The following is a 14,419-nucleotide window of genomic DNA, read 5'->3' as shown; positions in this document are numbered from 1 at the left end:
TGTGAATATTAGAAATCACTAAGAAAGTGTAAGTCAAACTTAAAAGCATAATTTTTTAAGCTTTCAAACAGAAAGTATACTTCTGCAAAATTTTAAATTTGAAGTGTCCTCATTTCAGAAGTATGCGCTTTAGTTTTACAAGATTGAATGAGGCAAAGTTCAACCAGGGACTTAGTCTAATTTCCCAGGTGTTTGGCAGGAAGACCCAGAAGGCAGGGACTGCTCTGCAGCTTCCCTGGTTGTCAAGGACACGCCAGGTCTGCGTTTCCCACGTTTTTGAATGGTGAGTTCTCAGCGCTAGTCATTCTCTCTGTTAACCCTAAAGTAGCCGTGGGCCTGGCTCAAGGAGACAGTCCAGGTTAAGGCAGTTCTGCCCCAGAAACATTAGTTCAGTTTGGTCCCCATTCAACTGGGAAAGCAAATAAACAAAGGGTTTATCTTTTTTGTATCTGCTAATGTCACCGCCTTGGCCCTTCCCTTCATAAACCCCATGGAAATGTTGGGAGGAAGGAGATTAAGATTATGTTTTGTTCAGAATTCCATGTGAGCATTGCATTTCCCAGGTTTGACCTTCTTAAACACTTAGGATAATGAGATAAGGTACTAACAGAAAATAAGGATTCTTTAGCTATCAAAGCAACACATGTATATGTTAAGCCACTTCAAAGACAATCAAATCCAGTTTGTTTCTGATTGGAGATTTGAGCAGGATGGGCACCTTCTGTTCTTCTGCCCAGCTGACCTCCATTCTACTCGTCTGCAAGTCTGGTAATAAAGCTAAAGCTCACTTACGACGGAGGCAGTCTTTTTTCCTTTCCCCTGGGATACTTGAGCACCTTCTTAGGGTACATAATAGGTTCCTACTTTGTTCCTAATTCCCCTGCACACAGTTAATATAAATCAGGTGATAACAACAAACAGCAAAATTGCCCAAAATGCGCAACATTCCACCCTATCCAAAGCGCTTCCACTTCCATCATCTTGTTTGGTTCTCATCATTATCCTGTGATTCAGATGCAGCGAACATTATGGTCCCCTTTTACACAGTTAATGAAACAATCACTCAGCGATTGAACAACTTTTCCAAGATCGTGTAACCAGTCCATGGCAAATCAGGGCCAGATGTCTGCCCACCGACTGCACTGCGTGGGCTAAGAATCTCATTGCAGACCCAGTGCTGGGCATCCGCCCGTTCGTGCCCCGAGAGGCAGTGCCGCTGGTGGACCTTCCCCTGGGAACAGGGGACGCCTCCCATGTCTCTCCTCCTCCGTCCTCTCCTGCTGCAGCGCCATCCTCTCCCTCTCCATCTGCAAGGGATGAAAGAAAAAGGACATTTTCCGCATTTTAGATGAATAGGGTAGTGACCAATACCTTGATCTTAGCACCTTATTTATAACTTGTTCATACAATGCTGCCATAGTGAAGCCAAAGACTTACAATCAATGGCATTAAAGGAAATAGGCAAATAACATGTCCTCCACACCATATAAGACGTCAAGTGCAACAGAATGCTCCTGGGGAGTGATAACAAAGCAAAAGGCTTCCTCGCTCTGTAAGAGTAAGTCACCAAAGAAATCAGTGCTTGAAAACTGCCCTGCCCTGCGACCTTTTATAATTGGTATAGAGTTGGTTATATACTTGTGCCACCCAAGCACCTGTTGGTCCATCATAGTACCTGGTTCTCCAGTGAAGAGTCTTGGCGAGGAGAAACCAATCAGGCGTATTTCACACCAGCAGGGGGGCCACACTGGCTCACTTGTGCAGAACAGACCCAGTTTACACCTGTTGCCCTGGTGTGATTCCTGATAGTGTCCCGTTTCCCTCTGGGGCATCCCACTGTGTGTATTTGTCATATGTTGACTTGCATATTAATATTCTTCCCGCTGTGCCTTAGTCCTAAAACCTGGCACATTAACCACACAATGATAGATAGCACTGAGTGATTAAGTTGTACCTGAAATCACCTCCCACACATTTAAAATGGACGTAATGACATAAAACAGAGTAGGACTTGGGAGGTCTAAGCTCTAAACATCACTATGCCTTGAAATTATGTGAAATCAGTCTATTGATTAACTGCCCGGTGCTTATTTTTCTCACTTCTAAAACTAGGGGCTTAGGCCAGTTATCTGTAAGACGCCCTCAGAATTCTAAAATGTATGAGTCGATGTTAGTGGAACACCAGTTACTCATGGCATTGCTTTGCCAGTAGACGAATAAAAGGTATGTTTTTTGAAACAAAAGGCACTTGGTATTATATGAGAAGTGATCACACAAGCAATGTGAAAAAGCTGAGGTTTTGTACTACCTGAATGGCACTATCGAAATTCAGATTTACATAATCTTCTTCTTTTTCTTCTGCAGTTTCTGTTTCTATTCTTGTTCTTCTCTCTTGCCTTTATTCTATGGCCTTGATGTCAAGGTGCCTCTTGAAGGTAAGATTCCATTTAATTCTCCAAATGTGGTTCCAATAGGTATTTGATAAGAAGGATGATATGTGTAGTTACTGTAGTTACTCTGCTCACATTTAAAAAAATACAGTTGGTTTGATTGATGTACATGCCATAAAATGAGAAGCAGATCCACTGTTTGGGTGTTTATTGGAGAAATAAAGCAACTATGAAGTGTAATGAGGATCAAGAATTTTTTTCTAGTTAACAGTTTTGCTTTGGGAAGTCACGCTGTCTCTGGGTCTCAGTAATCTCACTGTGACCGTTACACAGAGAAGGTTGCTGCTGTATTTGCAAAATGAAGAAATATATTTTTAGTATCTTTTCCAGCTTGAAAATTCTGATTTCTGTGACTCTTAAGAAGCTAGCTAACAATGACTGATTTTTTTTTCTCTTACTCTTTCTCCTCATCTTTCTTCATCAGAACTCAGGAAAGCAGGAAAGTGAAACTGGATTTTGGGTTTTCAAATAAAATTATTGTCGATGTCAATTTAGAAAAAAAAGAGTCTTATTATTACTAAGTTAAGCCCATGTCTCATGACTCATGAATGCACATATAAATAATCTTGGCCAATGATTCCCAGTGCTGTTAAGAATAAAAGCCCCATGGCCTCCCTCCGACTCAACGAAGCAGACCACTGGACGTGAAGGGGGGATGGATGGCGGGGGAGGCAGAGAGCAAAGACTGATCTGTACTTCTAACAGGCGTATCCAGTGATTCTGATGTCCACCCAGGGATGGAAAGCACAAGTCTCCATAACATTATTTAAAAAATGAGAAAGGGCTCGCTGCGCTTCTAAATCCATTTGTCATGGCCTGTGTCAACTGTGGTTATCCTAAGTCATAGTATTCAAGGATCTTCTCTGGACCTCATGTTGTTGAATGTTTGCTATAGCAAATTGGAAAATGGGAGAGAGACGCTTTCTCTCTCCCTGGGGATAACTCTGTGACCTGCGGGGGAACTTAGGAGCAGGCGGGCCTCAGCACGCACAAGGAGTTAGGCAGAGGGCTGTGTCTTTGTATAAGCAAGTCTCTGGTTTTATTCCTTCCAAAACATTTTCTTTTCAGACTCGCAAATATCCTTTATGTGACACTAAGGGTGGTGGCCTTTCAGCACGTAATGAAGACGACTAAGTCTCTCAAATTGAAGGAGAATTTCTGAAGTGAAATTGGTGACGTTCTCTAAGAAAGGATCAAAATGGTTAGAGATCAGAAAACAAGCAGCCCTTCCCGCAAAGAACAGTCAGGACGTAAACAGGGCAAATGAAGTTCATCAGACCCGGTTCCCATGTGGTCGTTGAGGAGAGAAAAGCCCAACTTCCTAAAACATACCAGCTAGACGATGTGTGGGTCTGCAGAGGAACATCAGTAATGGCTAAATTATGCACCAGGTGCTATTTTAAGCAATAGACACACAGATCCTCACAACCCCCCCGTAAAGTAGCTGTTGCTTTTATTGCTTTTTTTTTAACGGTTGGAGGAACTGTAGCATGTGACTTTCCCAAGACCACACAGCTGCAGTTCTCAGGACGAGGGCTTGCACCCAGATGGCCTCCCTCCGGAGTCCACTTCTCGCCACCAGACCGCCTCCCCCGTGACTGAGGACATTCTCTCACGTTCTGAGCGTCATTTACGTTCATCTATGTATCAACTGCCAGAGGCGTCCTCCCAATTAGTGCAGTGCCCCTTCCTCATTGGGTTTTGAAATTACATTGTCCTCGTCTCTGTATCTTGTCCCATTTTCTTACTTGTGACTCCTTGAGGGATGTACAAAATTTGATTTGCTTCTCCTCCAGAGTAGCACACAATTGCCACTTAGTAATTGTGTGCTGAATGAAAAAGATTATTAATGTAAAGCACAATGGCTGAGTAATTTAGAGTCTTGAAGATAAATAGACTGTTAAGTTTGAATCCTGCCATTTCCCAGCTAGGTCATGGTAGAGGTTTAATCTACCTGAGATTAAGTTTTCTGTTCCATAGAATAGTTATCATCATATTACCTATAATTATATTATGTTCCATAGAAATAGTGTGCAGTGTTATGTTAAAATAATTAAAAAGAGTATCACACTGCCTAGAACACAGCATAATTCAGTAGTCAGCAACTCTTAGCTATTATTTTTTAAAGATTTTATTTATTTATTTTTAGAGGGAGGGGAGGGAAGGCAGAAAGAGAGGAAAGGAAAGATCCATTTGCAAGAGATACATTGATTAGTTGCCTCTCCCACGCCCCCAACTGGGGACCTGGCCCGCAACCCAGGCATGTGCCCTGAGTGGGAATCAAACAGGCGACCTTGGGGTTCATGGGTCAGCACTCAGCCCACTAAGCCGTACCAGCCAGGGCCTATTATTTTTTAAAGAAAGCTATCATATTATACTGATTTCTAAATGCCCAAGTTTGAAACTATAACCTCCAGTATTGCCAAGTAACTACCACCTAAACCAAATCAAGTAGTTCCCTTTTCATCTCTTCTTTTCAGGGAATAATCTGGATTTAAATAATACAAGGAAATAGAACATTCCCGAAAACTGATGTGTGCCACTCATCTCCAAAGCAGGCGAGAGAGAGAGAGAGAGATAGGAAGAAGTAAGGAAAAACTGTGCTTGGCTTGTTGGCCAGTAGTAAAAGTACAATGCAAGTAATCATAAAAGTATTGTCCTACTAAATTAATAATGTATACTCTGCTCTTCAACCCCAGGCTAATTTAAATGTAATGATACCCTCCTTAAAATGGAGGGACTCGTGCTTTTGTTTCAGCAATTCCCCAAGGTGTTTTGTCAGTGATCTGAAGGCTACTAAAAGCTTCCGGGAAGGGCCCCTCACCACCCTTAGGGGTGCTGACTGGGTAATTCAGTTCCAGGGGTCATGTTGGGACTTGGACCAGAAGCAGGTGTCCCCAGTGGTGTCAGGAGAGATTATCTTCCCGTGCATCTGTGTATATGTTCCAGAGAAACACTGATTCTTTCACGTTAGTTACACCCGGAGACAAAGGAGAAAGAAAATGAGAGGCCTACGTGAAGAGCTATCACCAAGCTGCTTGTTACATTCTGATACAATGACCCACTGAAAATGCCCCTCTTCCAAAGAGAGGTGGATTGATGAAGACCGGAACAGCACCAGCTTGTTCATTACGACGTCCCGAAGGCCAGGCAGAGAAGGTGGCAGTGGTTCTTGATCCACATGCTCTAATCTAGTTCATTTTTCAAGTTTGAAAAAATGTTTTCCATTACAGTTTACATTCAGTATTATTTTGTATTGGTTTTCGGTGTGCAGCATAGAGGTCAGACAGTCATATACTTTATAGTGTTCTCCTGACCTTTCCAGTGCCCCCCCGGTACCACACATAGTGATTCCAATATTATTGACTGTGTTCCCTTGCTGTAATCTAGCTCATTTTTAATGATACCCCTCTGGTGTCAACCATGGGTTCTTTTTTTTTAAAAGAAATTTCTCTCTCTTGAGGGTTTTTTTTTAAGATTTGATTTGATTTTTTTAGCGAGAAGGAAGGGAGGGTGAAAGAGAGGGAGAAAAACATGGATGTGTGAGAGAAACATAGACTGGTTGCCTTTTGCATGCCTCCAGCTGGGGACCAGGCCCACAGTCCAGGCATGTGCTCTGACCAGGGATCGAACCAGTGGCCTTTCAGTTTGAGGGCCAATGCTCATTCCACTGAGCCATACCAGCCAGGCCTCAACCTTGGATTCTTGATCTTGAGAGCTCAGTATTTTCATTTCTTGTCTAGTAACATAAAACATATTAAAAGGCACATAATACATATTATTACTCTGCTAAAACAAAAAGCTTAACAAAAAATACTTTACTATAAAAACAGCCACACTTGATGAGTTACAAATTCTCCATTAAAAACGTGCCAATGTTTATTTCTTATTGCATTTATATTTTATCAATCCCTGGTCCCACCAAGGCCTATCGGTGACGTGGGAAACAAATGGTGATATAACCAATCTCGACTACATTTGTGTTTAGAATAGAAAAATTTTGCTCTGTCTTTTACATTGGTAAAAAAAAAGCCTGTAAGATGAATAATTTGGCTTACCAGTTAGTCATTTCTTTGTGTGAATATACCCATTAGCCTTTGTCTAGTCATATTAAAATTGTTCCCCTCTCTGTCTCTTACATCAGCCTGTTACTGAAGCGTAGAGTAGGGCTTATGCTTTATCACCCTCGTATCTTCAGTGTCTACAGCAGCAGCCTGTACGCACCAGATGCTGAGTGCATTTTACATGGACGGATGGGCTGAAGGACGGACAGATAGGTGGATGGCTCAGTCAGTGAACATGAAAGTAGATTTGTGACGTGTTAGACCAAAGCCCTGGGGAGCACAGCACTGAGATGACTATCCGATTTGGTCTTTAAATGTTGTTTGGAGAATAACTTAGCGCCTGAGGGAACAAAGGAAAGAATACGCAAATGCATTCTCCCCCAGTTCCACAGGGGCAGCGCCCTATTTATTAACAGGGCTCAGTACTTCCCTCCTCTTGTCACTCATTCTCTGCACAGCAGCCCAAGTGGGTTTTAGGAAACAAATCACATCATGCCTTCCTCCTAGGGAAGCATCACCATAGATGTCATATCCCGGGTTCCTAATGTGGCAGCCCTGCCCTGCGTGGTGCAACTGCAGACAGTGACTCAGGCTTCCTGTGGCCCCAGGATCCCTACACCCCCACCCCCCCAGGAGCTGAGCTGCCTCCTGCAGCTCATGCTCTGCCCACGCTGCCCTAGGCACAAGGCACCTTCCCTCCGGCTTTATTTAGTGAACACCTACTCGCTCATCCTGCAGATCACTGCTGACTGACTCCCACGGGGGAGCCCTCCTCGATTTCACTCCTGGCCAAATTCTATATACATTTGGGTTCTGGGCGGTTTCTTAAGATTAATTTCTCTCACCTTCATTGTAAGGAATGTTCGTGAAGGCAGGGACCATACATGTTCAGGTTTGTATCCCAGCTACCTAGACAGTACCTAGCACATAGCCATCAACCATACATGCTTTTTTAATGACAGTGATGATGCAATAAGGAAGAGGACCCCCTGCTTTGCAGCTGAAAAGTACATTTCATACCCATTATTATATTAAAACTTACAACAACCCTACAAAATAGATACCATTATATATCTTTAAGTGTAAATTTCCTAATATAAGAAATTAGCAAATAGTGGAATCTGTTATTCTTCTGAGGATTAGGTGATTTTATGCATATGCAAAGCAACCAATGTGGTACCTGGCCCAGGGAAAGGCTCACCGAAAGCCAGGTTCCCGGCACGCACCAAGCATTCTGTCTTGGACCACACCTTGTGAGGTGTGCTTCCATCTCCCTTCCACGCTCCCCAGACCGCCACCTGCTGGTTCACATCCGTTTGTCCTTCCCATCTCAGTGTGACATCAGGGCCTCAGGGAAGCTTTCCCTGATCCTTCAGCTTCCATTAAGTTTTATTCACTATGCTCTGTCTTCCTCCCTAGGATTCTCATAGACCAGTTCCCTAACAACCCCCAGGGTCAGTTTCCTCACCCAGAACATAGTGATGGCAACAGCTGCCATGTACTGAGCACTTGGCTGCACGATAAGCTGCCAAGGAGGGCTGGGCGAGAGGTGCCCGGAGCAGGCCTGAGGGCTCGGGGCCCGGCAGCTGGCTGGACGGCAGTGCCCTTCACGGAGATACAGAAAGCCGGGAGAGGGAGGGGCCGCCTCTCGTGGTTTCTAGGTGTCTGTGGCAACTAGAGAATAGGAGTTAGCTACTGTCGTTAATCAGTATGTCTCTAAACATGTGTCTGCAAAGGACCTAAAGAAACTTCTAGCAGTTAGAAGACCCTGAAGAATAGTGAACATTAGTAGCTTTTCAACCGATCTCAACAAATACCTGCTGAGTGTCTTCTGTGAACGAGGCAGTGTGGCAGGGACTTGGATACTGGAGTCACCAGTCAGCAGTGACATCACTGTGCTCAGTGACCTGGATGCCGGGGGCGTGTAGCGAACTCTCAGAAGGGAGAGCTGCAGTCCCTGTTTCACAGAGGAGGAAACCAAAGCTCAGAGCTGGTGAGCAGCCATCCAACAGGATGCCTGAGGCTCTGTAATATCCGGAAGGGCCTTCGAAATAAAAAATGAACTTGTATTCGCCACTGTTTTAGTTATGGTGTATTGATCTTTAGCTCATTGAACGTGACTGGTCTTCGGTGGTGACCTGTTAGGTAACACTTCAGCTATCCAGAATGCCAATCTGAATTCATCTGGCTTTGCCGTAGAAATCATACTCGATGTTTGAGGCATGCAACTTAGAGAGATTCAACATTTTGGGAGACTGTCTGTATGCCCATTTGTTTTTTGAAACCAACGTGGTTTTACTCAAATGGGCTTTTAGGACAGGCATGAAAGACAGAAATTAGACATATGGGCTTTGAAACAGAATCTAAGATCTGAGAGTGCGTAAGCTGAAAATTTGCAAGTAAAAGACTTTTGTATTTACACATTTATTTTAAATATAGAAACATACACATACACTATATACATACGTACACCTTAAAATGTCTTTTACATATAAGCAGGTCAGTTTCCTTATTTCCCAGGGAATATGAGAATGTTATAGTTGTAACCAGTTGTTTAGGGCTCTCTCATTCTAGTGAGATGTAATTTTGAACATAATATATTTCTCAAACCATAGCTTAAACTAGGGTTTGGTCTTATTTTCCTCTCTCACCCTTGAGTTAAATTCTTAGGTAGATTTCAAAAATTTTTAGTTACTTACAGTTTTTAGAAGTCTAGCTCGATTGAAAAATCCTATCTCAGACCGTTTAGTCTCATTTCTTCTCATCCCCAGTGGAGGAGGGGTTCACAGTCGGGCTCTGAGGGGGCCCTTTCCCTTCACTCCTCAGGGCTTAGCCCCTGTGGAGGGCCGGGAACAGGAAGAGGGGAAGGGAGATGTGCCTCCCAGCTCCAGCGGCAGGGGCTGAGGCCTGCTCCCTAGTGGTCGGTTGATGCTGGTCCTCTGGGTATCACTGACCGGGCCTCAGCACCTCCTCAAAGAGAGGTGGTGAAAGGCGGACCACGGGGCACCTGTGCATGAGTTCCTCAGGAGCCGTGCAGGGCGCCCACTGCACCCGCCCCTGACTGGCCAGGCCCAGGCTCTCCCACGGCCACCCCACATTCCACCACCGGTGGTACCAGCCTCAGCTTCTTGCCGGGAAGGAAGCCGCTGGCCCGTCTCTGCCTGCCCCCCCACCTTCCGTCCCTGCACAGAGAGAAAGGAAGATGAGGGCATCGCTCTGTGTTTGAACAGCAGGATGTGAGTGCCCTTTGTACACGTGTAGCCTCTAATTATGCCTTCGGGTATGTCCCCGCCCTCCCACAGTGCACCCTCCTCCCAGCCAGGGCACTGCCTAGTGACGAGTTCGCCCGGGACCCTGTCACTCTTTGTCCCAGTGGAATCTAGACTTCTGGAGCAAAGTGGCTCTGCAAACACAAAGTCCAAGTGTTTCTGACTTGCACTTACGGTGGGAGTTTCTCTGAATCTTGAATTTGCCTCTGGACGGTGGGCTGGAAATGCCCTTGGGGTACTTCAGGCCTCCTTTTCCATCCCTTTGGGTCGAGGTCACCACTCCTGGGGTATCAGCAATCCTGCTGCAGAATTATACAAATGGGGAAATTAAGGCTTAGAGATGTTCAATAACATGTCCATGGACATACAGTAAGAAAATAGGAATCCCATTTTCTCCATCCATGTCATTCAGACTCTAAAGACCGTGACCTTGAGCAGCACGTAACAGCACATCCTCTGCGCCATGTCCAGCGTTGCTCGGAAGAGAACATTATGCCCTCAACTCCCACCCGAGTGAAACACAGACACATGGTCTGGAAGAGGAACAGGGCCAAGAGTCCTGATGGGCATAGCTCAGGGAGGGACCTCTTCAGGGACATCTCTCTGGTCAACCAGGAAACCGGTGTGACAAACGTCATAGGGAATCCTCAGGTTAGGACCTTAGGGTGGAGGCCACCTGCCGTTGGACACAATTGTTGGGGAGAAGTGTGACATAAAAGCAAGTCACTGAAAGGCACAGACAGACCTGATTGTAACATAGTATCTTAAATTAATACTTGCAGCCATGATGATTTAACTGAGCTTCTTAAGGCCTCACCTGGGAAGGCCCCGGAGGAAAAGGTAACAATGATAACACCTGGTATTTTAGGCCACTTACTGTGAGGCAAGAGTTGTGTGTTGCTTTAGGTGCATGAAGTTGTACAGCCCTTGAAAGAAACCCTCCCATTTTCTCATTTAAAACAATTGTAATTAAGCTTGGAGATGTTCTTTATGTGACTTGCACAAGATCGTACAACCTTAAGAGGTGGTAAAGAATAATTTTTTTCTTTAAAAAATAGCATTTTGGGTTTTTTCTTCTGTTTCAGCTACTGACAAAAATGGTGATTAAAGAATATTCCCTCTGTTTTACAGAGTAACCGAAAACACGGATAAGACCCAGAAAGACAAATGCTTCTAAACCTTCCAAGATGGCAGAAATGTTTACAGCAGTGAGAGGGAGATCAAAAGCTAAGGACTACCCTGTAGCCAGGACTACAACTGTGTATTTTAAAGCCATTATTCAAGGTTTCTTACTTGACAGTTCCTATATGACCCTGTTGAAAATCTACAATATATGCTGCATTTACTGAAACATGTATATGTCGAACCAGAAGAAAAGAACTATAAACATATATTGTGTAAAGAAAAAAAATCAGCAGTGGGAACAGTTTCAGCAGATTGCGCAAAGATGTGTCTTGGGCATGGAACCAAAGTTACAAAGAAACATTCTACCCCTGCTGTGCAGGGGGGGTCATTTTAATGTAACACCACACCCCATGGAAAACATTGGTCCTGAAATAAACATCATTTTAAAAAATCAAAACAAAACAAGGGCGGGTGGGAATGAAGCACGAGGAATACCCATGAGGAGCTATTTACAATAAAATGTTTCATTTGAAAAGTCTGGTTTTTTACTACAGGGATTTGCTTTTTCTGTCTTTATCATTGTTTAAAACTCAGGAACAGAGACATCGGCAATGTGAGTGAGAAGAAAAGCACCTTCCCGTTTGTTTCTCTGCAAACGGGGCAGCGGGTGCAGGGCATTCCACAGATGACGGATGAGAAGCGGACTGCGGTGACCCCGTCTGCGCCGGCAACCAAGGCGGAGGACCCAGGCAAATGTCACATAAAAAATAAAAGCAGATTTGATGCTTCCTTGACCTGTCACCTCTGTGTTGCTCCAGGAAGAAGAGACTGATCTTACTCCTACTGAAAATTAAGAAGATGACGCTCTCAATCACAAGCTCCCTGACTTAGTTCTGTTCATACTTCCAGCATCTGTAGGGAACATGGGCCAGAGAGCATCTCCGAATCTTTCCGTGTCCAAAATACTGGTTTTCACATGGCTGCTTAAGATTGCCTGCAAACCAATGTTCTCAGATCTAAGTAAAAACACCGTAGAGGCGATAAGTACACTTCTACCAACTGTTGTTTGCCACAGAGATGTGAATATTAAATTACGATTATTTTTTTTTAAATGTCCTGATACGCCTAGAGCACTCGGGTCCCTTGTCACTTAAACTGGTAACAGTTTCCCCCCAGGGAGCTAACAGCCACAAGGTAGCTCTGCTTTTTTATATAGAACTACCAGTGTGTCACTGATAGGTGGTTTTCTACCAGAGACAATGGAAAGACTGGTACGTTTCCTAAGTGATGTAATACTGAGTCTTGGATTCCGGTTTGAGAGCAAATAAATGTTCCTGAAAAGCTGATTTTACACCTCATTGACTGTAGATAACAAAACAGCCTCAATTTTTCAAAGTGTCAAGGTTTTATGTACAGGGCTAGAATTCCCATCCATAGAGAATGTGTGTAGGGAGCCAGAAATGCCTCCTATGAAATGCTACCCCAGCCCTCCCCTCTGTGGGCTCAGTATCTTTCTCTTCAGTTTCAGCGCTGGCGTTTTCAGAGCCGGCCCAGTGACTGAGGAATGTACAAGCAAAGCTAGGATGCTGGGGTCTACTTTTTGTGTTTATATTTACTGCTGACACAGGCGACTTTGGCCCAGTCACTTAACCTCTCTGTGCCTCAGTTTCCTCATCTGCAAAATGAGGTTAAAATGCTTTTTCATAAAGGTTTCCTTTTTGCGATTTCTGGAACAAGAGGTGCTTAATGTAGCATAAAGTGCTTTGTAATTACCACGACCGCTATATTATTTGACATTCTTGTATCGTTGAGAAAAAGAGTCCCTTGTGTAATAAAATAGGCTTCAGTTTGGTGGGATCTAAGCAGCGCAGCTCTGAAGCATCCCGGTCAAACTACCTGGGACATCACTAGCAATAAAGCCTGAGAGATCCAGAGCCAGGATCTCCGATAACCTATAGTCAGTAGATCAGCTCATGCTATTGAGCAAGATGGAAGAATGCGTGATTTCAGTGATGAATGAGGATCCCCTAGCTCTCCCACTTGCTGACGCATGCTGTGATACAAAACTCCACTTGACCAGAGGACAGCCAGATGTAAGATTAAGGCTGGCAGTAAATAGCATCACCATCAATCTGATCACCCTTTTCATTTGGGGGCAAGGTCCAGTGACATGCCCCACTGGGAATACACAAAATAATTGTCCTTCCGCTGGAGTCTCTGTTTAGTTGGGTAGGTTCGTTGTGTAGGCGATGTGAGCATGGGTGCCCCTGTAGTCTGGGGCCCCACCCTTTCAAATCTCAGAAGAAACAGGACAGGGTGAGCCACTCTTCTGTATCTTCGGTGTTTCTCCTTCATTGCTCTTCTTTGCCCATCCAGGGTCCATCTGAGCAAACTCATACTCCATCTTCTCCACCAACCCTGCTTGCCTTCTCTTCGTCTTGCTTTCCCCTCCAAGGAATGTGCAGTTGGAATTTTATGTCCAAGCACTGACCATGGTTTGAATGACTAGAAACGTGTGTAAAAATAGTGTGGTTGAACCATACACATTGTCTGCTTATATGCCATTGCATCACACACAAATCACGCGAGAGCTGTGACAGGATGAGTCTAAGCAGCTTTAGACGTGTTTCGGGCAAACACATGAGGGGTCTCTCTTGCTGCTTGACATCCGGGAGATCAGCAGATTTTTCAAGATTTTAAGCTAAAAGGTGATATTTTTACCTGGTCTTACTCATGATGCTCAAAATGGTTATTGGGTAGGGCTACATATTAGTTAGGTACATCTCTCTGATACCCATTTTCACAACTATAAAAATCATTTGCAAAATTGTAACTGTATGTTTCAGTCTTGCACATGGATCTATGGAAAGGGACCCTATCAAAAGGAATGCTGCCCTTGTGCATAATGTCCAGCAGTAATGAAAGAGCATCTCATTGATCGTGGAGAGTTCAATGTGCTTACATAGGCAGATAATCCCCACTCTGAGCTTTAATTTCTGCATCTCAACTAACCCAGTGGGTTAGCAATCAGAACAGCATTTTTCAGAGTTGACTAACTTAATTCTTAAAATATTTATCTCTTGGAAAATGAAAATAGCTGGATAAAGATAAACTATTAAAAGATAGTTTTTGATCAAATAAAAGTCCCAATGTAGCTCAGTATTTTCAGACAGGAAAATTTTTATGATTAAAAAAGGGAAAAATGGAAGACTATATTTGGCTATAATACTAGAAAACATCTATTGCTAAGTTGATGTGTTTTAATGCCACCCAAGCTTTATTTTTGGAAACACTAGAATTTGCTGAAAATAAGTATGGTCCCTTTCACCTATGTCATGGAAGTAAAATGATGGCCGATGATGAGATCTGAGGATTGGGAGAATACTGCTTGGATTTTCTTCCAGTCATAAGTGACTTCACGCAGGTGCCGTGGTCCTGCAGGAGGGCAGGGAAGATGCAAAAAGACTCGCAGGGCGCCACTGGAGGAGAAAGGGGACACTTGTTCTCCACA

The 14,419-nt window shown here is 44.0% G+C and overlaps 1 protein-coding gene across 1 annotated transcript in view; it reads left to right on the top strand.

The window, feature by feature from the left end:
• Positions 1-14,096, top strand: part of JAKMIP2 (janus kinase and microtubule interacting protein 2) — a 139,388-nt gene extending 125,292 nt beyond the window's left edge. Inside the window, 1 exon segment of the mRNA XM_028528235.2 lies at positions 10,915-14,096. Within this exon segment, the coding sequence (XP_028384036.1) occupies positions 10,915-10,935 (21 nt within the window). The 3' untranslated portion in view covers positions 10,936-14,096.
• The last annotated feature ends 323 nt before the right edge of the window (positions 14,097-14,419 follow it).

Source organism: Phyllostomus discolor, chromosome 13 (assembly GCF_004126475.2).
Source record: "Phyllostomus discolor isolate MPI-MPIP mPhyDis1 chromosome 13, mPhyDis1.pri.v3, whole genome shotgun sequence".
Lineage (NCBI taxonomy): Eukaryota > Metazoa > Chordata > Mammalia > Chiroptera > Phyllostomidae > Phyllostomus > Phyllostomus discolor.
The sequence above is the reverse complement of the archived record's forward strand: the minus strand, read 5'-3'. Positions and strand labels throughout refer to the sequence as shown.